Source organism: Pongo abelii, chromosome 13 (assembly GCF_028885655.2).
Source record: "Pongo abelii isolate AG06213 chromosome 13, NHGRI_mPonAbe1-v2.0_pri, whole genome shotgun sequence".
NCBI classification, from domain to species: domain Eukaryota; kingdom Metazoa; phylum Chordata; class Mammalia; order Primates; family Hominidae; genus Pongo; species Pongo abelii.
The window spans coordinates 107,542,452-107,564,114 of NC_071998.2; the positions used below are offsets into that span (position 1 = coordinate 107,542,452).

The 21,663-nt window shown below is 44.3% G+C and overlaps 1 protein-coding gene across 1 annotated transcript in view; it reads left to right on the forward strand.

Annotated features, from left to right (window-relative positions):
- PAPPA (pappalysin 1) overlaps positions 1 to 21,663 on the forward strand; it is a 248,661-nt gene that overhangs the window by 179,654 nt on the left and 47,344 nt on the right. The window contains exons 13-17 of the mRNA XM_024252110.3: positions 1,651 to 1,864; positions 11,336 to 11,504; positions 13,828 to 14,011; positions 19,462 to 19,672; positions 20,378 to 20,549. Of these exons, the coding sequence (XP_024107878.3) occupies positions 1,651 to 1,864; positions 11,336 to 11,504; positions 13,828 to 14,011; positions 19,462 to 19,672; positions 20,378 to 20,549 (950 nt within the window). The remainder of the gene's footprint in view (positions 1 to 1,650; positions 1,865 to 11,335; positions 11,505 to 13,827; positions 14,012 to 19,461; positions 19,673 to 20,377; positions 20,550 to 21,663) is intronic.

Consider the following 21,663-nt stretch of genomic DNA (forward strand, 5'->3'; position numbering starts at 1 on the left):
AGAAGGTGAGCAATCTTCCTGTCCTCACAGCACATCACTTAGAGGCTCACTTGCTTCATATACACAGCAAGGACAATGATATCCACCTTAGAGTCAGAGTGCACTATTATTTGACACTGTTGTAACCATGCCTAGCACAAGATCAGACTCTAAGAATTCCTATTGTCGCTAAGAATTTCCTATGACACCTTCACACTTCCAGTCTACCCTGGAGAGCTCTGGGCAGCCTTGATACTCCAAGCATTTGGAATTCTTGGCCAGTACTGAAGCCTGGACTTCAAAGTTGTGCCCACACCATTCTGCAGAGAACGCCTTTCAAAGACCTGTATGAAGCAAGCAGGCAAGGGGTCATTTCAGGGTCAGACAAAAACCAAGGGAGCAGGGAAGGTTTTCTTGTTTTGTTTTCATGCTTATTTATTTAGTTCCTTTTAAAGGCAAGGAGAACCTGTGAATAAGGAAGAGAAAGAAAACCCCTCTGGACTTAGCAGGATTCCTGGGAAATTTCCCTAAGTGAGAAACAAATATTTTCACGGTTGTCGTTGCACAGCCCAGGGCTCTGAGGAGAGGTTTTTTCAGCAGAGTGGGGAAAAGTCTGGTCCCACAGGAGCTCTTTGGATCCTGGTACTGATGCCTGAGGCTTTTCTGTTTTTCCCCTCCACCCCCACCGTCACCATCTTCCTCAGTCTACGGCATCCCAGCATTCTCTGAGGCAGCTTCACCTCTGGAACTGAGAAGGGCACCTGCTTCAGGCTTCCACACGGGAGATTTCTCCTTACATATCAAGCCTGCCAGGACATGGTTAGGATTATACCATTTTATGAATGTGAAAACTGAGTTTTAGGGGCTTTCTGGAGTCCCATTATTAGGAAGCGGCTACACCAGCATTTAAACTCAGGTCCACCCAACACCAAAGCCAGCTTCCATTTTGCCAATTCCATCTTGCCACAGCCTTCCTTTCCTTCTGTCCCTTGTGTATCTTTTCTCCCTGGCCCTCTCCCTTCCTTCTTGGAGAATGGGAACCTGCTGGCTGCATTAAAAAAAAAAAAAACTGAGGACTCTTGAGTGAGGCAAGCTTGAATTCTCCCTAGAGTTTTAGCCATGCCTGGGCTGTGCTCCTCTGGAAAACCACCCCTGCCCACGATTCTCAACCTCTTCTGCAGACTAAGCAAGAGGTCCTTCCCTCTCAGGGCTGCTCCCAGGTTCACAGATTACTTATGAGAGTGGGCTTTTTACCCTGGGAAGCGCCTGTTGCTGTGAATTATTTCCATCTCTTTCCCAACTGACCAGGCAGGGAGTCTGAAACTCAACAACTCAGACCAACAAGCCCTACAGCAATGTGGGAGGGAGGTGAGGGCCTGGGATGCTTGGCTGAGGGGTGGCCATTTGGGGGAGGGAGAGGGACTTTGGGCAGTAGGTGAAGGGGAAGCTTAGGGGGCAGGGAGGCAGGGGGATTGGAAAGATTTGGAACCAAGAAAAAAAGGCAGACAAAGAAACTTTCAATCAGACTCAAAATCCTCACCGGCCGCCCAATGGTGCTTTTGTGCAGTGACATGAAAGGGTCTGGGGGCTTCGGGAAGGGCCCGTTGGGGAGGGCGTGACTGGCCTTGAGTAATGAGCCTGGCCCCTCGGCCCCTCTGTCTCCCCTGACAGGCCTCCATGTCCTGAGCTGCAGGAACAATCCCCTGATTATCCCTGTGGTCCATGACCTCAGCCAGCCCTTCTACCACAGCCAGGCGGTACGTGTGAGCTTCAGTTCGCCCCTGGTCGCCATCTCGGGGGTGGCCCTCCGCTCCTTCGACAACTTTGACCCCGTCACCCTGAGCAGCTGCCAGAGAGGGGAGACCTACAGCCCTGCCGAGCAGAGGTAAGGGACCCGCGGCAGACTCACCCTAAGCCACTTGTAGCCGAGTGGAGACAGTGTGATTTTGAAGCTGGGTAGCCATTTGTGTGGATGTAAAAAGTCTGTGCATTTCTCCCTTCTCCATCCATCCTCTGGCCTCTGGCTGGCTCTGCCTTTGGGCTTGAGAGGCCCATGAGTCTCTGAATTCCTGGGGCAATTAAGGGAAACGGTTGTGTGGTGAAAAAAGAACCTCCTTCACCTGGCTTGCAGTGGCAGAATTGACAATAGCTTGCAGGGTGACCCTGGAAACATCAGTTTCCTTCTCTGAGCCTCAGTGTCCTCATCTGAACAAAAAGAGGCTTAGCTCTCTTTTATCTCTGAAATACTGGAATATTCTGCTTCCCATGGCACAAGCGGGAGGCATAACCTTCCTAACCAAGGGGGATAGAGTGAGACTGGTATTTGCATCATCCTAGTTCACCGTGTGTTTCAGGGGTAGGTGAAATCTCTATGTCTTCCACAAGCCTAGCTCCTATGACCTCACGAGTGGTCTAAGAGCCTGTCTTTCAACTGCATGACATCACTCCCTCAGTGCTTTTGAGCTGGCATCTGTTAATGCACCTAGTTTGGAGCTACAATCGAGTGGAGTTTCCTGAAAATAATACGAGCTTTGAGAATACTCTTACTTGGGTTTGAACCTCCACATTACCACTTCTTGAATGTGTGTTCTTGGGCAAGTCACTTCAGTTTTCTGAGTCATAGTTTTCTATTTTGGAATAAGCAGATGAAATCTACTCCACAGGGTGGTTGTGAGGGTTAAATGTTGCACTATAGATAAAAGTGTTCCTGCGGACTGTTAGGCACTATGCAAACATAACATATTAAAAAAATATATTTATAACCATCTTTTGATGATGATGGTGCTGCTTCTGTGCACAGAATTTTGGTAAAGTTCTTAAAGTTAGAGCTGGAAAAAGCTTCAGAGATTATCTCATGCATCCGACATGTCCAAACTTCTGTGTTACCATGTAGAATCACAGGGCCCAGAAAGGGAAGAACTTGTGCAGAGTTGCACAGCGTCTCTCAGATTTGTTTCATGAGGTCCAGAAGAAGAGAGAGTTGTGATTTTTGTAGGCTACCCAAGAGTGAGGCTCTCTAAAAATCGATTCAGCCTTGCCCTGTATACCTGGGGGCAAGAAAAAAAAAAGAGAAGAGGGGGACACCAGCCTTTCCCACGCCCCTGTTACCACAGAGGACACAAAAGGTGGTTGCAAAATCCACATTGTTTAGTACCCACTGTCTCTAGCTTCTGTTGTGCATAGTCTGTCGTAATCTTTCAGAGGCAAGAGCTTCTTAAATATAACTCATTGTCTTATTTCACTCTAAGAGGATGTTTTTATCCCTTCTTCTCCAGACCCTATAAAAATAAGTTAATTCTCAGAGCCTGGGGAAACCATGTCAATGGAAATCCATTAGACCTTTTCCACAACACTTTCCCATGTTTAACCAGCCTTCCTGACCATCCACAAGTTGACTGAGACCCGGACTGACTTGTTTGAATTCTCGACGAATGGTGTTTGTGCCCTAAGTAAATAGTAGGAAATATTTAACCACTGAAACATATCGATCAATATGTATTTGTTAGTTCTTTGTTTGTAGGAGGAACATTGAATGAGGGCAAAATGCTGCCCTATATCTGACTAATTATTTGACCTTGGATTAGTCATTCCCCTTCTCTGGGCCTCAGTTTCCCCATCTTTAAAATGATGATGATGGATTATATGGATTCTCTGAGATTCTTTCCAGTTCTAAGTCTGTGTTTCTCAACAGCTAGGAAAGATGAGAGAGGACAGGAAGGGACAAACACTTGTTGAGCCCTTAATAGAAAGGAACATTATCTTATTTTATTATTGCACCTCTTGAATAGATAGGCACAGTATCTTATTTTATTATTGCACCTCTTCTGCGAGGTATGGCTCAGAGAAACAGAGTGAGTGAGTCATGACCATCCAGGCAGTAAGAGGCAAAATCCTGCTTTGTCTGTCCCTGAAAGCCGTGCTCTGCCTACCACAGCAAGGCACGAGTAGCAGAGAACGAATTTTCACAACTGGACCCATGTGATCATTTATTCAGAGGAACTCTGAGTAAGGGGATGGAGCTGCAGCTCTGAGGTCTTTGGCTGCCTTATCCCTGAGCTTGGATCAGGCTATGACAGGCTGAGTCTTGAGGGCTGAGGCTGCAGGGCAGGAGCACCTCCTCCTGAGTGCCCCAGTGGGGAAAGGACAGCAGCTGTTCATGGGGAGCTAAAGAGGCATTTACCAAAACAAGCAGGACTCTGCAAACATGCAAATGCATTAAAACAAACAAACAAGGGAGGAAAGGAAAGAAAAATAAGCAACAACTGTAAAGAACCATGGGATGTTTTCCTTCATTCTCAAAACACCAAAATAAATAGCATCACTTTTTATAACACAAATTTCAACTGGTTGTAGGAGAAACATCCCACTTTACTCTCAGCTGTTTCCCAGGTAGTGAAAAGTACTGTTTCTCCCCTCCCCTTCTCTCCTCCCTCCCACAACCTTTCCTCTTCTCCCTGCATCTCTCCCTCTCTCTCCTCTCCCTTTTCTCCCACCTCTCCATCTTCTCTCTTTCTCTCTCTCTCTCTCTCTGTCTCTCTCTCTCTCCCCTTCTCTTACCTCCTTTCTCCTCCTCATTTTCTGTCTCTCCTCCTGAGAGCAGTGTGATGCCTACTGTGCTGCCTTGGGAGGAGTCCTATAGCAAAACCAGTTTGGGCAATGTGTTCTACTCTAGCTTCAGGGGTCTCCAGTCTCTTTGCAGTACTTGGTATAAATTCAGAGACCCAAGAAAACAGGATCAGTTTCAAAGGAGAGGTCCAGTTGTGCAATTCTAGCCAAATCTCAGCCCCACACCAAGTTGTGGAAAGGAGAAAAGGTGGAGAGGGGAGGATAGTGGTGGGGAGTGGGGTGGTTAAAAGGCTTCTTTAATGAGAAAAACTACAGTGGTGATATTGAGGCTCCAGTGTCTGTCACACACAGACACACGCACATACATCATGTTCATCCATGTTGTGGTTCTTAACAGAAATTGAACAGTTTATTATAAAATTGAATGGACCATGTATTTAGAAAAGTAACTTCCTTCCCTCCTCCCTCCATTTATTCTTCTTTCCTTTCATGCTTCCTTTCTTCCTCTCACCTCTTTTTCACATTATCTTTCTTCCATTATCTCAAACTCTTCCCCATTTCTACAAGCTGGTCCATTCAGAGAGAGGCAGTTCTGATTGAGAGCTAAATTTTAGAAGGCCAACTTTGGGGGGCAACAAGTTCTTCACATGGCTAGATTAACTCTTTCAGCCAAGGAGAACTTAGACTGTTGTTTGTTGGTTGGGGGTGGGAGTGCCCAAAGACTGGAGCCAAGTATTCCTAGAGTCTGTTTCCTGATGAGACCCCATGTGTGGAATATCCCATTAGGTAATGACACAGGGATTCATAGGTAGGATTTGGAACACAGAATGAAGCTGCTCTTGGCCAGAGACCACAGATTGCTCAGATCGCTGTCATAACATCATTCAACTTCCCCAACCCGCAAAGGAATTAGTGCCTCTCAGCACACTGATTGGGAATCACTAGTCTGGGGAATATAACTACAAATGGAACTGCTGTGCCTAAGCATGTGTATGTCTTTGACTATGCCAAATACTGCCTGACTCTTCTCCAAAATATTGTCCAATTCAGAGCCCCATCAGTGATCTACCAGAGTTCCAGTTGCTCCATATCCTTGGCAATGCTTGAGATTACCAAAGACTACTTTTTCCTATTTTTCTCATTTCAAAGGGCTCTGAAATTATAGACCTCTGTTGTTTTGTTCTCATAAAATCATGAGGCCTGAAAGCGGGGAAGGCTCTCAAAGATTTCCTGGTTCTGTGCCCTCATTTGAGGATGGGAAATCTAAGTTCTAAGCAAAAGAAGTGACTCGCCTAAAATCACCTAACAAGTTGGGGGCAAAACCAGCACTGGAATCTAGTTCTCAGGAATCCAGTTATCTTTCCTCTCCATCAGAGGTTTCAAGGCTGGTGGTGTTCCATAGACCATATTAGTCCATAAACAATCTCTCTTTGGCCTTTATTAGTTATCTTCTTTAATTAGTTGCCAACATTTAAATATCAGGAGAGTTCATATTAAAAAACAGAATTCTTCTTGGAACTCTTTAAAGAAATGAGAAGCTTTGAAAACATCAGGACCTCCATCCCACTAGGCAACCTTGGACTAGAGCAAAGTGCTCTGCTCTTTGGCCAGGCACATACCCTCTCCTCGGCACACCCAACTCAGCTCGCTTGAACCCTGCAGGCTACTGAGCTTGCATCACCTAATCTTCAAAACTTGCCTCCATACCACACCACAATACTGGCTCCTAGAAATCCAGGGTAAAGAACCTTTTAGGATCATTCCCCCAGTTGCCTCATTTCTGGGTAGAAAAATGAGGTCTTAGCATAGGAGCTCTTTCACTGTTTCACTTCCTAAGTGAACTTGCAGAATTGATGCCAAGAACAGTTTTCCCTCTGTTGTCTAGTGTGGAGCACTTTCTTTTTTGTTGTCCCCATCTGAGCAACCCAGAATGATTTATAAACAGTCTTTCTGTTATTATCTCTGCTTCCCTGTGGCATAATTGCAGCTAAGTGGCAGGGCACAGCAGTTACACCGTGAGTCAAGGAACAGAACCAGGAGAGGAACCCTTGTCAGCCCTTTAACTTCTGGCTTTATCCAGGTTCCAGCACTCTCCAGCTATCCTCTGTTATGCATGACTGGGGTCCATTCTTATTGACAATAGAGACAGCAGTTGGGGGATTGGCTATTGGATCAGATAAGGTTTTACCTTTATATGGAATTTGAGTCCAAAGGTAAATATATTAAACATATAGATAAGAAGAAAGAAAAAAGTTATTTAAGTATCTGATCAGCTCTGCACCCCAGGGACCTCCACTTTTGCCCAGGTGTGAGAATTTGATCTGTAGAATTACATGCATCCTTTCCTGCTCATCCATCCAATCAGCCACCTTTCTCCCTTCAGAGAAGTGTCTTCATTTTTTCCTTCTTTTGTTATTTTTATTGACTGCCCATCAACGTTATTAAGTCCTTCCCTCTTTTTTTGAATGAAGCAGCAGAGCCTTTTATTTTGTTTTCCTTGTTTTGTTTTTTGTTTTTGTGTTTCAGAAATGACAGGGCTGTATCACAGAGTTATTTGAGAGGGTCAGTTAGGGTAATGTTTATCATTTTTGGACAGTGTGTTCACACAACCTTGTCCAACCAACAGGATAGCAAAGAAAAAAGAGCAGGGACTTAGGGGACAGACTGGCAGATCTCTATTGGAATTCTGTCCAAGCTGAGTGCCCTTGGGCAAGCAATTTAAAACTCTTAGTCCTAGTTTCCTGTTCTTGAAAATGGGAATAATATCACTACCTCAAGGAGCTGCTGTGTGGAATGCAAATAAGGTGATGTAGGTGAAACAGAGTGGCCAATGCCTGACACATATTACCTCCCTTATCCCTTTTCTTCCTGTTTTCAAGCCTGCAGGCCAGGTGCAGACAGATGTGCTGAAAAAGCAGGATGCCTCAATCCCTGAAGTGTATTCTGGAAGGCAGTAGTCCTAAGAAATGTCCCATGAAAAAAAAAATGTTATCAGAGTTTAAAAAACAATGTGTACCTTAGCCCCTTCTGGAAATTTTCAATGGGTTATCCAAATTATTGAGGAGTCCTGCAACTAAGAAAACTAACTGGTTTCATTAACTCAATGCTACGCCTACTGATCTGACCATGAAATCTTTTGGTCAGGTGATTCATGGGACCAAGGACCATTTTTTCTTTTATAGCAAAAAGAGACAGAGTAGAGAGACTCATCTTCTCAAGGAGCTTCATAGTGCCAAAAGCATTTCTCTCGATCTCTCTCTCTTGCTCCCTGTTTTTTAAATTTTTATTTATTTATTTATTTATTTATTTATTTATTTTGATACACAGTCTCACTCTGTTTCCCAGGCTGGAGTACAGTGGTGTAATCTTGTCTCACTGCAACCTCTGCCCTCCAGGTTCAAGTGATTCTTGTGCCTCAGCCTCCCAAGTAGCTGGGATTATAGGTGTGCACCACCACTCCCAGCTAATTTTTTTATTTTTACTAGAGACAGGGATGCACCATGGTGGCCAGGCTGGTCTTGAACTCCTGACCTCAAGTGATCCATCTGCCTCAAGCTCCCAAAGTGCTGAGATTACAGATGTGAGCCACCACACCTGAACTCAAAGCATTTCTCATATATTGGCCTTACTAGTCTACAAACACGCCAAGCTCCATCCTGTGCTGGAATTTTGTACCTGCTCTTCCCTCTGCCTGATTATGCCTCTGCCCCAAACCTGTGTATGGTTTATCCCTTCATTTTATCCAGGTAATAGTTCAGATGTCCCTTCCTCATGGATCGTTCTATACAAAGTGCCTTGCCCCTTTCCACCAACTGTCACTCTCTATAATTTCACCTTGGTTTAACACCCTAACCGCATGCATCATTATCTGAAATGATCTCACTTATTACTTTTCTTTGGCACACACCCTCCCTCCTGAAATACACAGGATAACAGGCATCTTGTTTATCCCCTCCGTCCACTGTATTCCCAATGTATAGAACAATGTCCGGTGCTCAGTAAAGCCCCCAGTGAAGGTCTGTTGAATAGATGAATCAGTGGATGATGTTTCACCCTGTTGACAATCCTAAGAAACAAATTATTTTATTAATTCCACTTTACAGATAAGGAAACTGAGCCTCAGGATGTTATATACATTTCCAAAGTCAAACAACTGATAAATGGCAGAGCGGGGGCTGGAGCCCAGATTTCCCTGATTGGTAAACCTTGTGCTCCTTCTACCCCAGAAAACAAAGCATTTCAGATCTTCATTTTCCTGTGAAGAAGAACTTAATGTGCACAAAATAATTGGGGAGGGCACTATTTATACTTTAACGGCTCTGCAACTTAAAGAAGAAAGTCATCTTTCCCTCTGGGTCTTCATAAGAGCCCAGGTACCTTCTGGGCGTGCAGAGTAAGAATGCCCAAACTGTTAGGCACAGGCCAGAACAGCTTGGGAGCTAGTAGCTTACAGAGTAAATATATTTAAATTGGAACCATGTGGTTCCTTCCCCTGGTGCTTACACAATGTGAACAGATGCATTGTTTAGTGTCAAAGCCCTTGTGTTGACTCCACAGTTACAGTTTCTTTGAGGTCTCCACATGGTACAATGCTGAGGCTGTCAGGAGTAAGAAAAAGGCCAGAGAATTGGAGTTGTCTCAACAAGTGTTCCTTAATGCCAGTTGCCCTGCATTTCAGAAGGAGAGTATTGGAGAACTGCAAAGCTCCCATCAGTAAGGGTCTGAGACCTAAATTAAATGCTTGTCCTCTGTGGGTCTTTAAAAAAGTAAATTGGTTTGTGATATGCTTTGGAAGCTTTTAGCTCTCCCCACCTCCAGACTTTATTTCTCACTATACTTTTGAGCAGAGGGTAGAGAATAGGAATAGATCCCAGTAAAACCCTCAGTTGGGTATCGTGAAACTGAGAGAAAACAAAAAACAAAAAACAAAAACAAAAACAACGACAAAAAAACGTGCAAAACTTTTCTGACGCTGGTTTGGCCAAAATGTCTCCCTGTCTCCTAGATAAAAATGGGAACATAAAAGCCTTGAGGTTCTGGATGTAAACCATCGGTGCATACCATAGGCCAGGTGTTGGGGGTAGACACAGTCAGAGAGGCAAAAGTCAGAGAAAACTGCCCCCTAGAAGCTTTTACTGTTAGGCAGAATCAACCTCTTTAAAGTGTTTAAGAGCTATTGCAAGGCACCATCACCATTGGTTTCCTGCCATTTAGGAAACATCTGCAAAGAATTTTTATTGGCACTGCAAAGTACATCAAGATGAAATAGGCATTTTCTCTGCCCTCAAGGACGTTCTAGTCCAGAAACATGGGACGAGGTTAACAACAAGGCCTTTGGAGTCACCCCTCTGGATGGGCACTTAAACAAGTAACTTAATCTTGCCAGTCCCCAATTTACCCAACTGTAAAATGAGTAACGCTTAGCTCATAGGGTTGTTGTAAGGATGGAGTGAGCTCATGTATATAAGCAATCAGCAAATAGTAACTAATGTTATTGAGTGCTTGCCTAACTGTAATACAAGGGGAATGATCATCCAAGAATGAGGATTTCATGCTGTTTCTGTTTGCATCCTTAAAGATTAGCCTGCAATCTGGTATGTTCCACTGGCACTGAGGAACTGAGTTTTTAATACATCAAACATGAGGCAACAGCATTAGAGAAAGAAGGGTAGAATACCCATGAGGGTGCTTGCCGAGGGACACAAGAGAAAGCTTCCTATGGAAATTTGCATGATGCTTAGACCTAAAGAACGGGTGGAATTCAGACTGGCAGAAAGGTAGAATTCAGAGTTGCAGCAAGATGCAAGACATAGTCTCTGTACAACTCCACTAATGATGTGTAAGTTATCTTACAGTTTATAAAAGACTTCTAACCTCCATCACCTGAGTCTCGTGGCTATATGAGGTTGGCCAAATTTGAGAGTATACTGAGGCTCAGAGGTGTGATGTACCTTGCCAACTAGGTAATAGAGCATAGGTGTATTTACATCAGCTACCGCTTTTATTTATTTATTTATTTAGAGACAGAGTTTCACTCTCATTGCCCAGGCTGGAGTGCAATGGCGCAATCTCAGCTCACTGCAACCTCCGTCTCCCAGGTTCAAGCTATTCTCCTGCCTCAACCTCCCGAGTAGCTGGGATTACAGGCGCCTGCCGCCATGCCCAGCTAATTTTTTGTATTTTCTTTTTTAGCAGAGATGGGGTTTTACCATGTTGGTCAGCCTGGTCTCAAACTCCTGACCCCGTGATCCGCCCATCTCAGCCTCCCAAAGTGCTGGGATTACAGGCATGAGCCACCGCGCCCGGCCCAGCTACCATTTACTGAGTGCTTAGTATATGCCAGGAGTTCTGCTATGCGTTTTTTTCTAAACTGATTTAATTCTCAAAATGATCCTTGTAAGTGGGTACTCATAAAATACAAAAAGGCTTTTGCTCAACTTGGTGCCTGGTAGAAAAATGCAATAAATATTCACTGTAATCATGATGATCCCCTTCTCACAAACGGAAAAACTGAGGCTCTTCAAGGTTTAAATCTTGATAACATGCAAAGCTTTCAAGTGGCAAGATTTGAACTCTGGTTTGTCTGTTGCCATAACTTGTGCTCTTAATGAGAAACTTTAATCGCTGCCTCTAGAGTCATCTAGAGTGCCCTAGCCAGCACCCCTTTCTGTCCTCAGTCTCAAGCCGCCTGAAATCTTGGAGAAAGAGGCTCTTAGCCTTTATCTTCCAACTGAGCGTAGATGTCCTGTGAGGAGACTCCTTCTTCCCCTCTTGTTTCTTTCCTTCCCAGCTGCGTGCATTTTGCATGTGAGAACACTGACTGCCCAGAGCTGGCTGTGGAGAATGCTTCTCTCAATTGCTCCAGCAGTGACCGCTACCATGGTGCCCAGTGTACTGTGAGCTGCCGGACAGGCTACGTGCTCCAGATACAGCGGGATGATGAGCTGATCAAGAGCCAGGTATGTGCAGGTGCTGAGCTCAGAGCCTCTCTGCAGCCCACGGAAGGCTTACTGGGTGTTGACCATGTTCTCTGCTAAATACCCAGCAGCACTTAAAATAGTGCTGCCACATAGTAGGTGCTCAATAAATATTTATTGATTAAATGAATGCATGAATGAATCAATTAACGAAGAAGCAGTCTGGAATCTCTAAGAAAAAGGGTTCCTGTGCAGAGTAGTGTTCCACACAATACTTACCAATGTTTTTGTATAGGTTGCAAATCTCCAAGACCATGGGGCTGTGTATTTTGGAATGAATATCTTACAGTCAGAACATAATTGAATGGGCTGCTTTAGGACGAGGTGAGCCCTCTGTCAATGAGATGCTCATTCATTCACTAATTCATTGCAAAGCATCTGTTCACTGGAAATTGGATGCTATAGTAAGTACTAAAGAAAAAGAAGCCATTAAGACAAATCGAGTCCTTCCTCTGAAGGAGCTTATTGCCTAGTGGTGGAGGAAGAGTCAGACAACTCATTAATGATGACCCCACTGTGTGATAAATGCTGTCAAGGGAAGTGTAGGGTGTTGTGGAGGCACAGGGAGATTCAAGGGAGGTGCCTTGGAAAAAGTGACATGGAAACAGGTAACTAGACAGATCAGCAAAGGGGTGTGTGTTGGGGAGAAGGAAGAAATATATGCAGTAGGCACAGGCATGGATAGTTATGTGGAAGCACATTGATGAGAAAAAAAAAAAAAAAAACAAAAACATGCCACAGATTTTTTTGTTTGTTTGTTTTCTTTTTCTGTACTCACCCAAGCAATGAGGCTGGAAGGGCCAGCTGAATCCACTGGTGCAGGGCCTGTCGGTTTAGTCAGGAAGTGTGGGGTTGATCTTTAGGACAACAGGGAGCTGTTGCAGGAAATGACATGGTCAGATCCTGGTTGACAAAGTCTCTTCTAGATACTCCATGTGGGTGTAGCTTGGAGTCCAGCAGTAAGACTGGTAGCAGGGAGACCCCCTCCCTCAGACAGTCATCAAAGGAGTCATGGAAGATAGGACATGTCCTGTGTGAGATTAGTGGTAGTGAATGATTTGGAGTGATGTGACAGAATGTTGCTTCAGCAAGATGGTGCTGTAATGTCCCAGGTGGGGCTTGGGGGAGTGGTACAGGTTGTCCTGGGATTTGAGGATTTCTGTCACTAAATGTAGCATTTTCCAGGGCTGGCCAGTGGACTTTGCCTTCAAACTGCAAGCACACAGGGCACATTCCTTATTGCTGGGAATGCCTATTTGTACAGAACTTCTGGACTTGCTCTTCTTAGACACCTACTTCCGTATGTCAGACTTGGCAGGCCTGAACTCCTGTAGAAACAATTAGACTGTTTTGGCAGTGAAGGACCTCACTCAAGCACACATCCCTTTGATGTGTGCTTAAGAGAGAAAATGTCCTTTGCTTTTAAAATCCCAGATCAACATTTGGCATCTCCAGTCCCTAGGATTTAGCAGCTTCCTCCTTGAATGAAAGCCTCCAGGCTGCAATGATTGTCCATCCCTTGACTCCGTAGCATGGTCTTGCCCTCCACCCAGCTCCACCATCTTGTAGTTTGGTTCAAATCTCCATTTACTCTTTCATTTTTCCTAGGCTTTTTTTGTCTTTGTACCTTTCTCTCTTGACTATTGAGCCGCCAAATCTCAGAGTAGGGAGCGAATCTTTGAGCAGTTCATGAGTTCAATCCATCCATTTTGCCAAAGGGAGAACTCAAGTAAGGAAAGGGACTTGCCTGTGGTCTCATAACATGGAGGAAAAACATGCAGGTCTCCTATAGCCATGGAGAGTGCCTACTGTGTGCCAAGCACTACAACAGGTTCCTAGTAACTCCTCTAGAGCTAATAAAAGACACACAAATCAACACCTGATGTCCTACCATTGAACTGTATTTCACAGTCTGTTTTGTGAAAGAAGTCATCATGCCCTGTGAGGTCTCAAAACCTCAAGACTCTCATCAATAAAATGGAAATCGTGATCTGGGAGACACTATAGACAGCAGTTAAGAGCATAGCCTTTGGACTCAAGTCCGACTTATCCTTTTTCCAGCTGGTTAACTTAAGGCTGATCATGTAGTGTCTCTGAGTCTCAGTCTCTGTGTCTTTAATTGAGATCTGAAATATCTAATTCATGCAGTTATTGGGATCATTAAAAGTGAGCTAACGTTAAACACTAAGCATTGGTCTCCTAGTGCCTGGGCGAGACTCTGAGCCGTCACCTTGGGAAGAAGGGTATTTCTCCACATCTAGAGCTCAGTCTGCCACTCCTCACCATGCGCACCTCTGCCTTTCAGATGGGACCCAGCGTCACAGTGACTTGTACAGAGGGCAAGTGGAATAAGCAGGTGGCCTGTGAGCCAGTCGACTGCAGCATCCCAGACCACCATCAAGTCTATGCCGCCTCCTTCTCCTGCCCTGAGGGCACCACCTTTGGCAGTCAATGTTCCTTCCAGTGCCGTCACCCTGCACAATTGAAAGGTATCAAGAACGCCTTCCCCAGCTCAGCCTTCCTTTGTCTATGGGAAACCTAGAAGCTGCGTCCAGGCCCTCTTTCTGGCTCTCAAACACCAAGGGTGGGATGGGTTTTAGCTATGCTCCTGACTTCTTCCTACCAATTGTATTTATGTAAACTGCCCTGCTGTGCAGATAAGAAAGAAAAAAGAGTGTATGGATAATTATGACAGTGAAGCCCTTTCCAAGACCTTGGAAATCTTGCAAAAAAGAAAAGAGAGGATAAAAGTGAAGGAGGGAGGAAAGAAGGAAGAGAGAAAAAGAAAAAAGAGTTACATTTGGGACTGATGAAACTAATTCACTTTGTATGATTAGGGCCAGTAAGCCTTATGAGGTAAGCGTTACTATTATTCCCATTTCACAGATGAGGAAACCAAGCCTCAGAGGGTTTAAAGAACTTGCCCAAGGCTGCACCATCAGTGGTGGGGACCATATTGAAACCCAGGTCTGTCGTTCTCCAATGCTGGCTGCCACTCATTAAGAGGGGCCAGCTGGGCAGAGAAGAGCAGATATGGACAGGAAGCATCTGGCATCCTCCTGAGCTAGGCACCAGGGCTATTGAGGGGAATAAGACACTGGCATACCAGAGAAGAGGTCGCATTTTAGAAAAAAGTGAGTAGCTGGCCTGGGTGTCCTAGAATGCTGGGACTAGATGTGGAATGTGCTAATAACTCCAGACTAGGAAATCACACTTCTCTCAATCAATCAGAGGCTTTTGGGAAAGGGAGGTGTACAAATTAGCATTGATTATTACAGCCCTCATTGTGGCTAATAATAATACTTAATCAAAATGATGCAGATCCTTCCACTGCCAACTGTTGTTGGGGAAGTGTGACCTGGCTGGGGAGACAAGGCCTTAGGAGGACCATCATTTTGACAGTCGGTGATCCCAGCTTTGCTTTTCCTTTGACCATACAGGGAAATATCTATTTCCATATTGATCAACTAGGACCAATTGCCACTTCATGCAACTTGGTTGTCAGCGTCATCTAGTGTTCAGAGTCCTGTGCTGAGGCTTCTGCTTGGATCTACTGGCAGCAAGGACTGGGCAAAGGTCCTGCTGCCTTTCTCTTGAACTTGATATTGCCACCTAATTTGCCCTCCCACCCTCATCTCAAGTCAGGGGGTAAAGAGGTGATCAATTTCAACTTTCCTTCTTTTACTTGCTTCCCTTTCCTCCTTTCTACCTTTTGTTTTTCCTTTGATCATAACATAGTTTAAGCAAAAAGAACAATAGTTTTTTTTAAAAAAAACTTTTATTTTAAGTTCAGGAGTACATGTGCAGGTTTGTCATATAGGTAAATTTGTGTCGTGGAGGTTCATTGTACAGATTGTTTTATCACTCAGGTATGAAGCCTGCCTAAATACCCTTTAGCCATTTTTCGTGATCTCCTACCTCCTCCCATCCTCTTCCCTGTGATCGGCCCCAGTGTTGGTTGTTCTCCTCTATGTGTCCATGTGTTCTCATTATTTCGCTCTCACTTATAAGTGAGAAGATGCAGTATTTGTTTTTTTGTTCCTGCATTAGTTTGCTAAGGATGATGGCCTCCAGTTCCATCCATGTTCCTGCAAAGGATATAATCTCATTATTTTGTATGGCCACATAGTATTTCGAGGTGTATATGTACCACATTTTCTTTATTCAATCTATCATTGATAGGCATTTAGGTTGATTCCATGTCTTTGCTATTGGAAATCGTAAAAGCACTAATTTTAAACGGTCAATAAATAATAATGATAATAATGACCAGCTTGAAATCCTTTCGGCCCTCAGTTTTTGCCCCACCTGGCCCTCTCCTCTATTTGTACCTCTTGTCCTTCTTAATCTGTCTTCTTCCTCTGTACTTCTGTTAAAGTCTACCCCTTACCAAGTCTACCCCCCTGCTCCTTGCAATCCCCCCGTACCAGCCCTTGGCTAATGCAGCCAGTCAATTGAGTGATTGTCCTTATTCCAGTCCAGCTAGTGCATTTTTGTTTCCTCCAAACAATACAGTGGCCAATATTCTTTCACATTCTAACATGCTAGAGATGGACAAGAACTCAGAGACAGCTTTGGTTTAGGGACAAACAAGTTAGGTGATTTGTTCAAGGTCACAGTTAAATTCAAACTTTATGCATTCAACAAATGGATACCGAGGACCTACTGTGTGCTCAGCAGTAGGCTAGGCTCTGGGAGTAAAGAATATACAAGATACAGCCCTTGCCTTAGGATCTAGAAAGTGTCAACACCTTGAGGCAAGTGCTTAGAATACCAGATTGAAGGTCTGGTATTTCTCTCCTTGAGTTCTGTTCTATGTTAATTTTAATCTTTATGGCACTCCCAAAGAGACTTGATCTCCTGGGTAATCTTTTAAATGAAGTAATAAAAATAAGTACCTCTCCTTTGACACTGCTACAATTTGACAATTATTTTAATGCTCATTAGAGATTGGAATTTCCTTAGCCACATTTGTAGACAGGCTGGGCAGGATGTATTTTTCTGCATTAAAAGATGAACAAGTGAACTTACAGGGTCCCAAAACTTGATGGAACTTAATCTCTAATATCAACACCTCTATGAAGAGATGTTACCTCTACCAGGAACTTCAGGCTCAGACATGCCTTCACTTTGTGTCTTGAGTCATGTTCCCCCAGGAAATACAGTGGGGGAATGAGGACAGGAGACATGGAACTGACAAAAGTCAACAGGCTCTCTTCTAAAGCCAGTTGCCACTGTGGGCAACTAGAGCTCAGTCCCTCTGGGAAACTTTGGCAGACGGTGGAGAACATGCCTCAGAGTTATTGCAACTCTGGAAACTGGCACATGAATCCAACAACTCCACCATTAGTTTAGTGGTGCTTCCAGAGGAATTAACTCCTTGGTACTTTAAACTCGCCCTGCATATGGACAGAGTAAGCATCCATGACCAGTATAATAAGCCTCAGGCAGAGAGTTGGCAGTGCAGTAAGCATCTTTCACAGTACACAGGCTAGTGCCAAGAAGACAAAGGAAGGGCACATCATGTATCAAACCATACTTTCTTCAAAGCCACGTTGTAGATGCAGGGTAGTGGCTACAGCTGGTGCACAGAAATACTGCCCAGTTGAAAACTCTCTTGGAGTTTGTTGCAGGGGTGGGGGGACATATCCATGGTCCTGAATCACCAGTGCCTGCTTTAGCTGTGGTGCACTGCTAACTCCTATTCACCCTCATCCAGAAAGCACATTTCTGGTTTGCATTTTCTCTCTTGATTAACGTTTTGGAATCTTTATGTTCTCTTGTCACAGAAAACCATGACTTTTGCTTCATAATTTACAATATACATAGCTAATACAATGTACTTTTTTAGAGTCCCAACACCTTTTCCACAGATATGTTCTCTCTCTTAGGCAATTTGGAGAGGATGTGCTTCCTGTACTTTTTATACAGCTCCCCTTCCCACTAACCTTGTGCTTTAGCTGGGCACCCCAAAGCAATGACTGCCCCGATTACAAAGGCAATGCAAAAAGAAGTTTGTAGACACTGACTGGTATTCTGGACGCTTCTATGCTCCTATAGAAACCAAATGAATCACCTTTCCGCACACTTTACTCTTTTTACTTGATGTTAAAATATGTATAGTTGTCAGTCTCACAGTTTATCAATGTGGAATCCCCTATGGGGTTTACAGACACCAATCTGCCTTATGGTAACCAGATGAATCATACTGACAAAGAAGAAAAATGAAAAAAATGAGAAGGAATAAGATAAGTGGAGGAGCGTACATAAAATTGCAAAGTACTTTCTCCCCTTTCTTCCTTTTCCTGTTTTTTCTTCATAGTACTTGGCACCTTCTGGCACACTAAATAATATACTTTTAGGATAACTTATTGTACTCCTCCCTGTCCCACTAGATTATAAGCGTCAAAAGAGCAGAGCTATTTCTATTTTGTTTTATTTTATTTTGTTCACTGCTTTGCCTTCAACATATAAAAGTATCTGGTGCAGAATAAGCACTAAATAGATACTTGTTGAATGAATGAAGACTTCTGTGAAGATTCTTTCAGAGCTACTAATGAAGATGAAAAGAAGAAGGAAAGTGGGAGGAAGCAGGGAAGTGAAGAAAGGAAAGGAGGGAAGAAGGAAAGAAGTTAAGAAGCAAACGAAGACATTGACAACACTTTTATAGGCACTTTTCATAAATGTTGTTTTATTTCATCTTCTCAGCACCCTGAAAGGCAGAAGCAATTGTTTGCTTTCCACAGATAGGAAAATTCAGATTTGATGCTTCCAGAATGAATAATAAGGCCCCTGCTGATCATATGTAGTAGCCAACTTCCCATTAAAAACAACTATCTCTGTAGTTAGACAGAATTTGTTTTGAAACTCAGTTTCGTCTTTTGCCAACTATGGTAACTTGGTCAAGTCACCTCTTTCTGAGTCTTCATTTCTAAATAAAGACTGTCATACTAAATGCACTGTTTACAGTGAGAATAAATGAGATTGCATATCAGAAGCACTCGGTACATAGTAACTGCTCAGTAGATGTCAGTTTTCTCCCTACCACTCCACCCCTCCGACCTGCAAGTCCCCGAGCCCCCCACATGTTTCCAGCCCTGGTTGTCAACACCATTCAGTAATAACCAGGAAGAGGAGAGTTTGGTGGAGAAACACAAGTTTCAGGTCCTCCTCTAGTTGTCTTGGGAAGGTTTTAGGCAGGCCGTGCCTTGATAATATATGAGCTGGCAGTGAAAAGCCTAACTCCCGTGTTTTACTTTTATTTGCAACGTTCCCCATCAGACCAGCTTCCTGATGGCAGTCAGCACTCTGTCAGAGCTGGCATGGGCTACGGGGGAAGTGCTGCTCTTTCAGCTGCTTTGGCAAAGCTTCACTGAGCACCAGGACCTGAACAGAAAATCAAACCTCCTAACACAATGCTGTCACTTCCAGGCATTGGTGGTGGGAGCTGGGGGAGGTGGTAGGCAGGACAGATACAGGGGCGCTGGGCCCAGGGAGAGAGTGGCAGCTTGAGGTCGTACACTCACTGATATCAGAGTTTGCTGTAGTTTCTGGTGGGAGTTTTTGCTGCCAAGTATTAGAAGGCAAGTGCCTCCATCTCTGTGCTCAGATGCCCACTTGTAAAGTAAGAAAAATGGATTCAAGGATCGTGAAAGTGTCTTTTCTATGCAGCAGAAGAGGCTCAGGATCAGAAGTCAGAAGCCTTGGATTTTAATTCACTGTAGACATGGGGATAATTCACTCCCCCCATTTAGATCTCCTCTTCTTTGTGGCAGCTCTCTTGATCTCCCTAGGCTCCTCAGTTGGAAGTAGAAGGGGTTGGAATTCCACATAAGGGATCTCCTGGTTCTTCAAGTCAGCTAAAATCCAAGTGGCTATACATTAGCTTGGCTATCAGAGACTCCTCCCTCCTCTAACCCTGCTTGCCTATGTCTTCCAGGCAACAACAGCCTCCTGACCTGCATGGAGGATGGGCTGTGGTCCTTCCCAGAGGCCCTGTGTGAGCTCATGTGCCTCGCTCCACCCCCCGTGCCCAATGCAGACCTCCAGACCGCCCGGTGCCGAGAGAATAAGCACAAGGTGGGCTCCTTCTGCAAATACAAATGCAAGCCTGGATACCATGTGCCTGGATCCTCTCGGAAGTCAAAGAAGTAAGTGGGGTTGGAAATGCAAACTTATGGGCTCTGGGAGGACAAGAGTTAGGTTCAAATGCCTGACTGGATGGAAGCACTCATTTCTTCACTGGAGGTAATGCCTGCCATTCATCCCATTCTGTTCTGTGAGAAGCTAGAAGGATTTGTTAATAATATTAGCTTTGGGTCAAACAGAACAAACTTTAAGTTTCAGCTTGGCTGCCTAATGGCAATGTGATCTCAGACAAATGACTTTACTTCTCTGCACTTCCTTTTTTTTTTAAGCAATAAGAAGGGTATGATAATAACAGTTACCACATAAGGTTGTTATGAAGAACAAATGAAGATGTGCATGTAAAGTGCTCACAAAATGCTTTGCACGTAGTAGTTGTTCAGTAAATGGTGGGTAATCATAGCATCATGGTTCCAACACACATCAGAACACCCTGCAAAAAAGGGGAGAGAACCTGGGGCTGGAGGGCATGAGTTTTGTCTCAATCTACATGTAGCTGGAAGCATGACATTTCTGCCTGCTCTTGCTAAAGAAGTTCTGTGGATGAATTATCCTTAATCCCTACAGGGGTCCCACCACCACCCAGTAGGTCAGGTGGAGAATCAAAACTAGGAAATAGGAAATGGGGGCCCAGCTGGTGGTGTTCATGCAGGGCATGGATCTAGCCATTTGGTCCTTGAGATGTCTCCTGTTTGATCCTTTCCTTGAAGACGGGCCTTCAAGACTCATTGTACCCAGGATGGCAGCTGGCAGGAGGGAGCTTGTGTTCCTGTGACCTGTGACCCACCTCCACCAAAATTCCACGGGGTCTACCAGTGCACTAATGGCTTCCAGTTCAACAGTGAGTGTAGGATCAAGTGTGAAGACAGTGATGCCTCCCAGGTAAGCCTCCTGGAACTTGAGATTGATACCATGGTCCCTTTCCTTTCTGCTTACCAAAAACTAGCCTGTACTTCAGGAACCACTTTCTGCACTTTCGTAATCTCTGATCCTCATTTTCCTACCTTCAATACCATATTTGATTTGCTCAGAGATTCTTAGCTTTGAATTGTTTTTAAGCATTGGAACTTTTATGAAGGAAATCATAACATGGAATCCCAATGTATGAAGTTGATAAAAGTTAAGTTCCTCAAACAGGAATGACCAGGGCTCTTTTGCCAGTTTGCTACCTCCATTACCACCCATGTTGGTCCTTGAAGTATTTAAAATCACAAGACTGCCACTATATTTAGACATCAATTGGCTCCTGAAGCATAAGGAAAAAGGGGACCATATTTAGATGAGAAGTACAGTTTTGAGAACACCATGGAAGAAAGGAAGAGCAGAAGGAGCAAGGTTTGAATTTTATCTCAATCCACATGTAACTGAGAACAGGTCCGACACTCCTGCCTGCCTCTGCTGAAGGAATTTTCTTCAAATCCTACACATGCCCAAAAGGATGGTACAGGAATCAAGAATAGGAAAAAGGAACAAAAGGCTGAAAAAACCTTAAGTCCACAAGGAGCTCCATCTCCATCAAAGCAACCCTGTAGAGTTGATAACCCAAGTCCTGTGTTTCACAGGTATGCAGGGATCATCAGCCAGTTGGGGATAGATTTCAGTGCAGGCGTTGTCTTCAATCAGTCTTTATTGGTCTTTATTGTTAGCCTCCAGATACCAGGCACTGCCAAATCACCATTCTGAATCCCTCTCACTCCCTCCATATCCAAGCAATTACCGAGTCATACCCATTCTCCCACCACAGCATCTCCTGAAGCTGTTCTCTTTTGTCCCCAGTGCCACTACCCTCACTCAGGCCAACATCAAGTCTTTGATGAGCCACCATGCAGCTTCTTGATCATTTTCCTGTTTTCATTCCTGTGCCTCTTTCCAGTACATCCTTCACATTTCAGCCAGAGTGATTTGAGCAATTATGTCAGTCTCTCTGAACCAGAAGCCCCTGTCCCTTAGGATAAAGTCCCAACTCCTCAGGGTGACATTTAAGACCCTTCCCCCA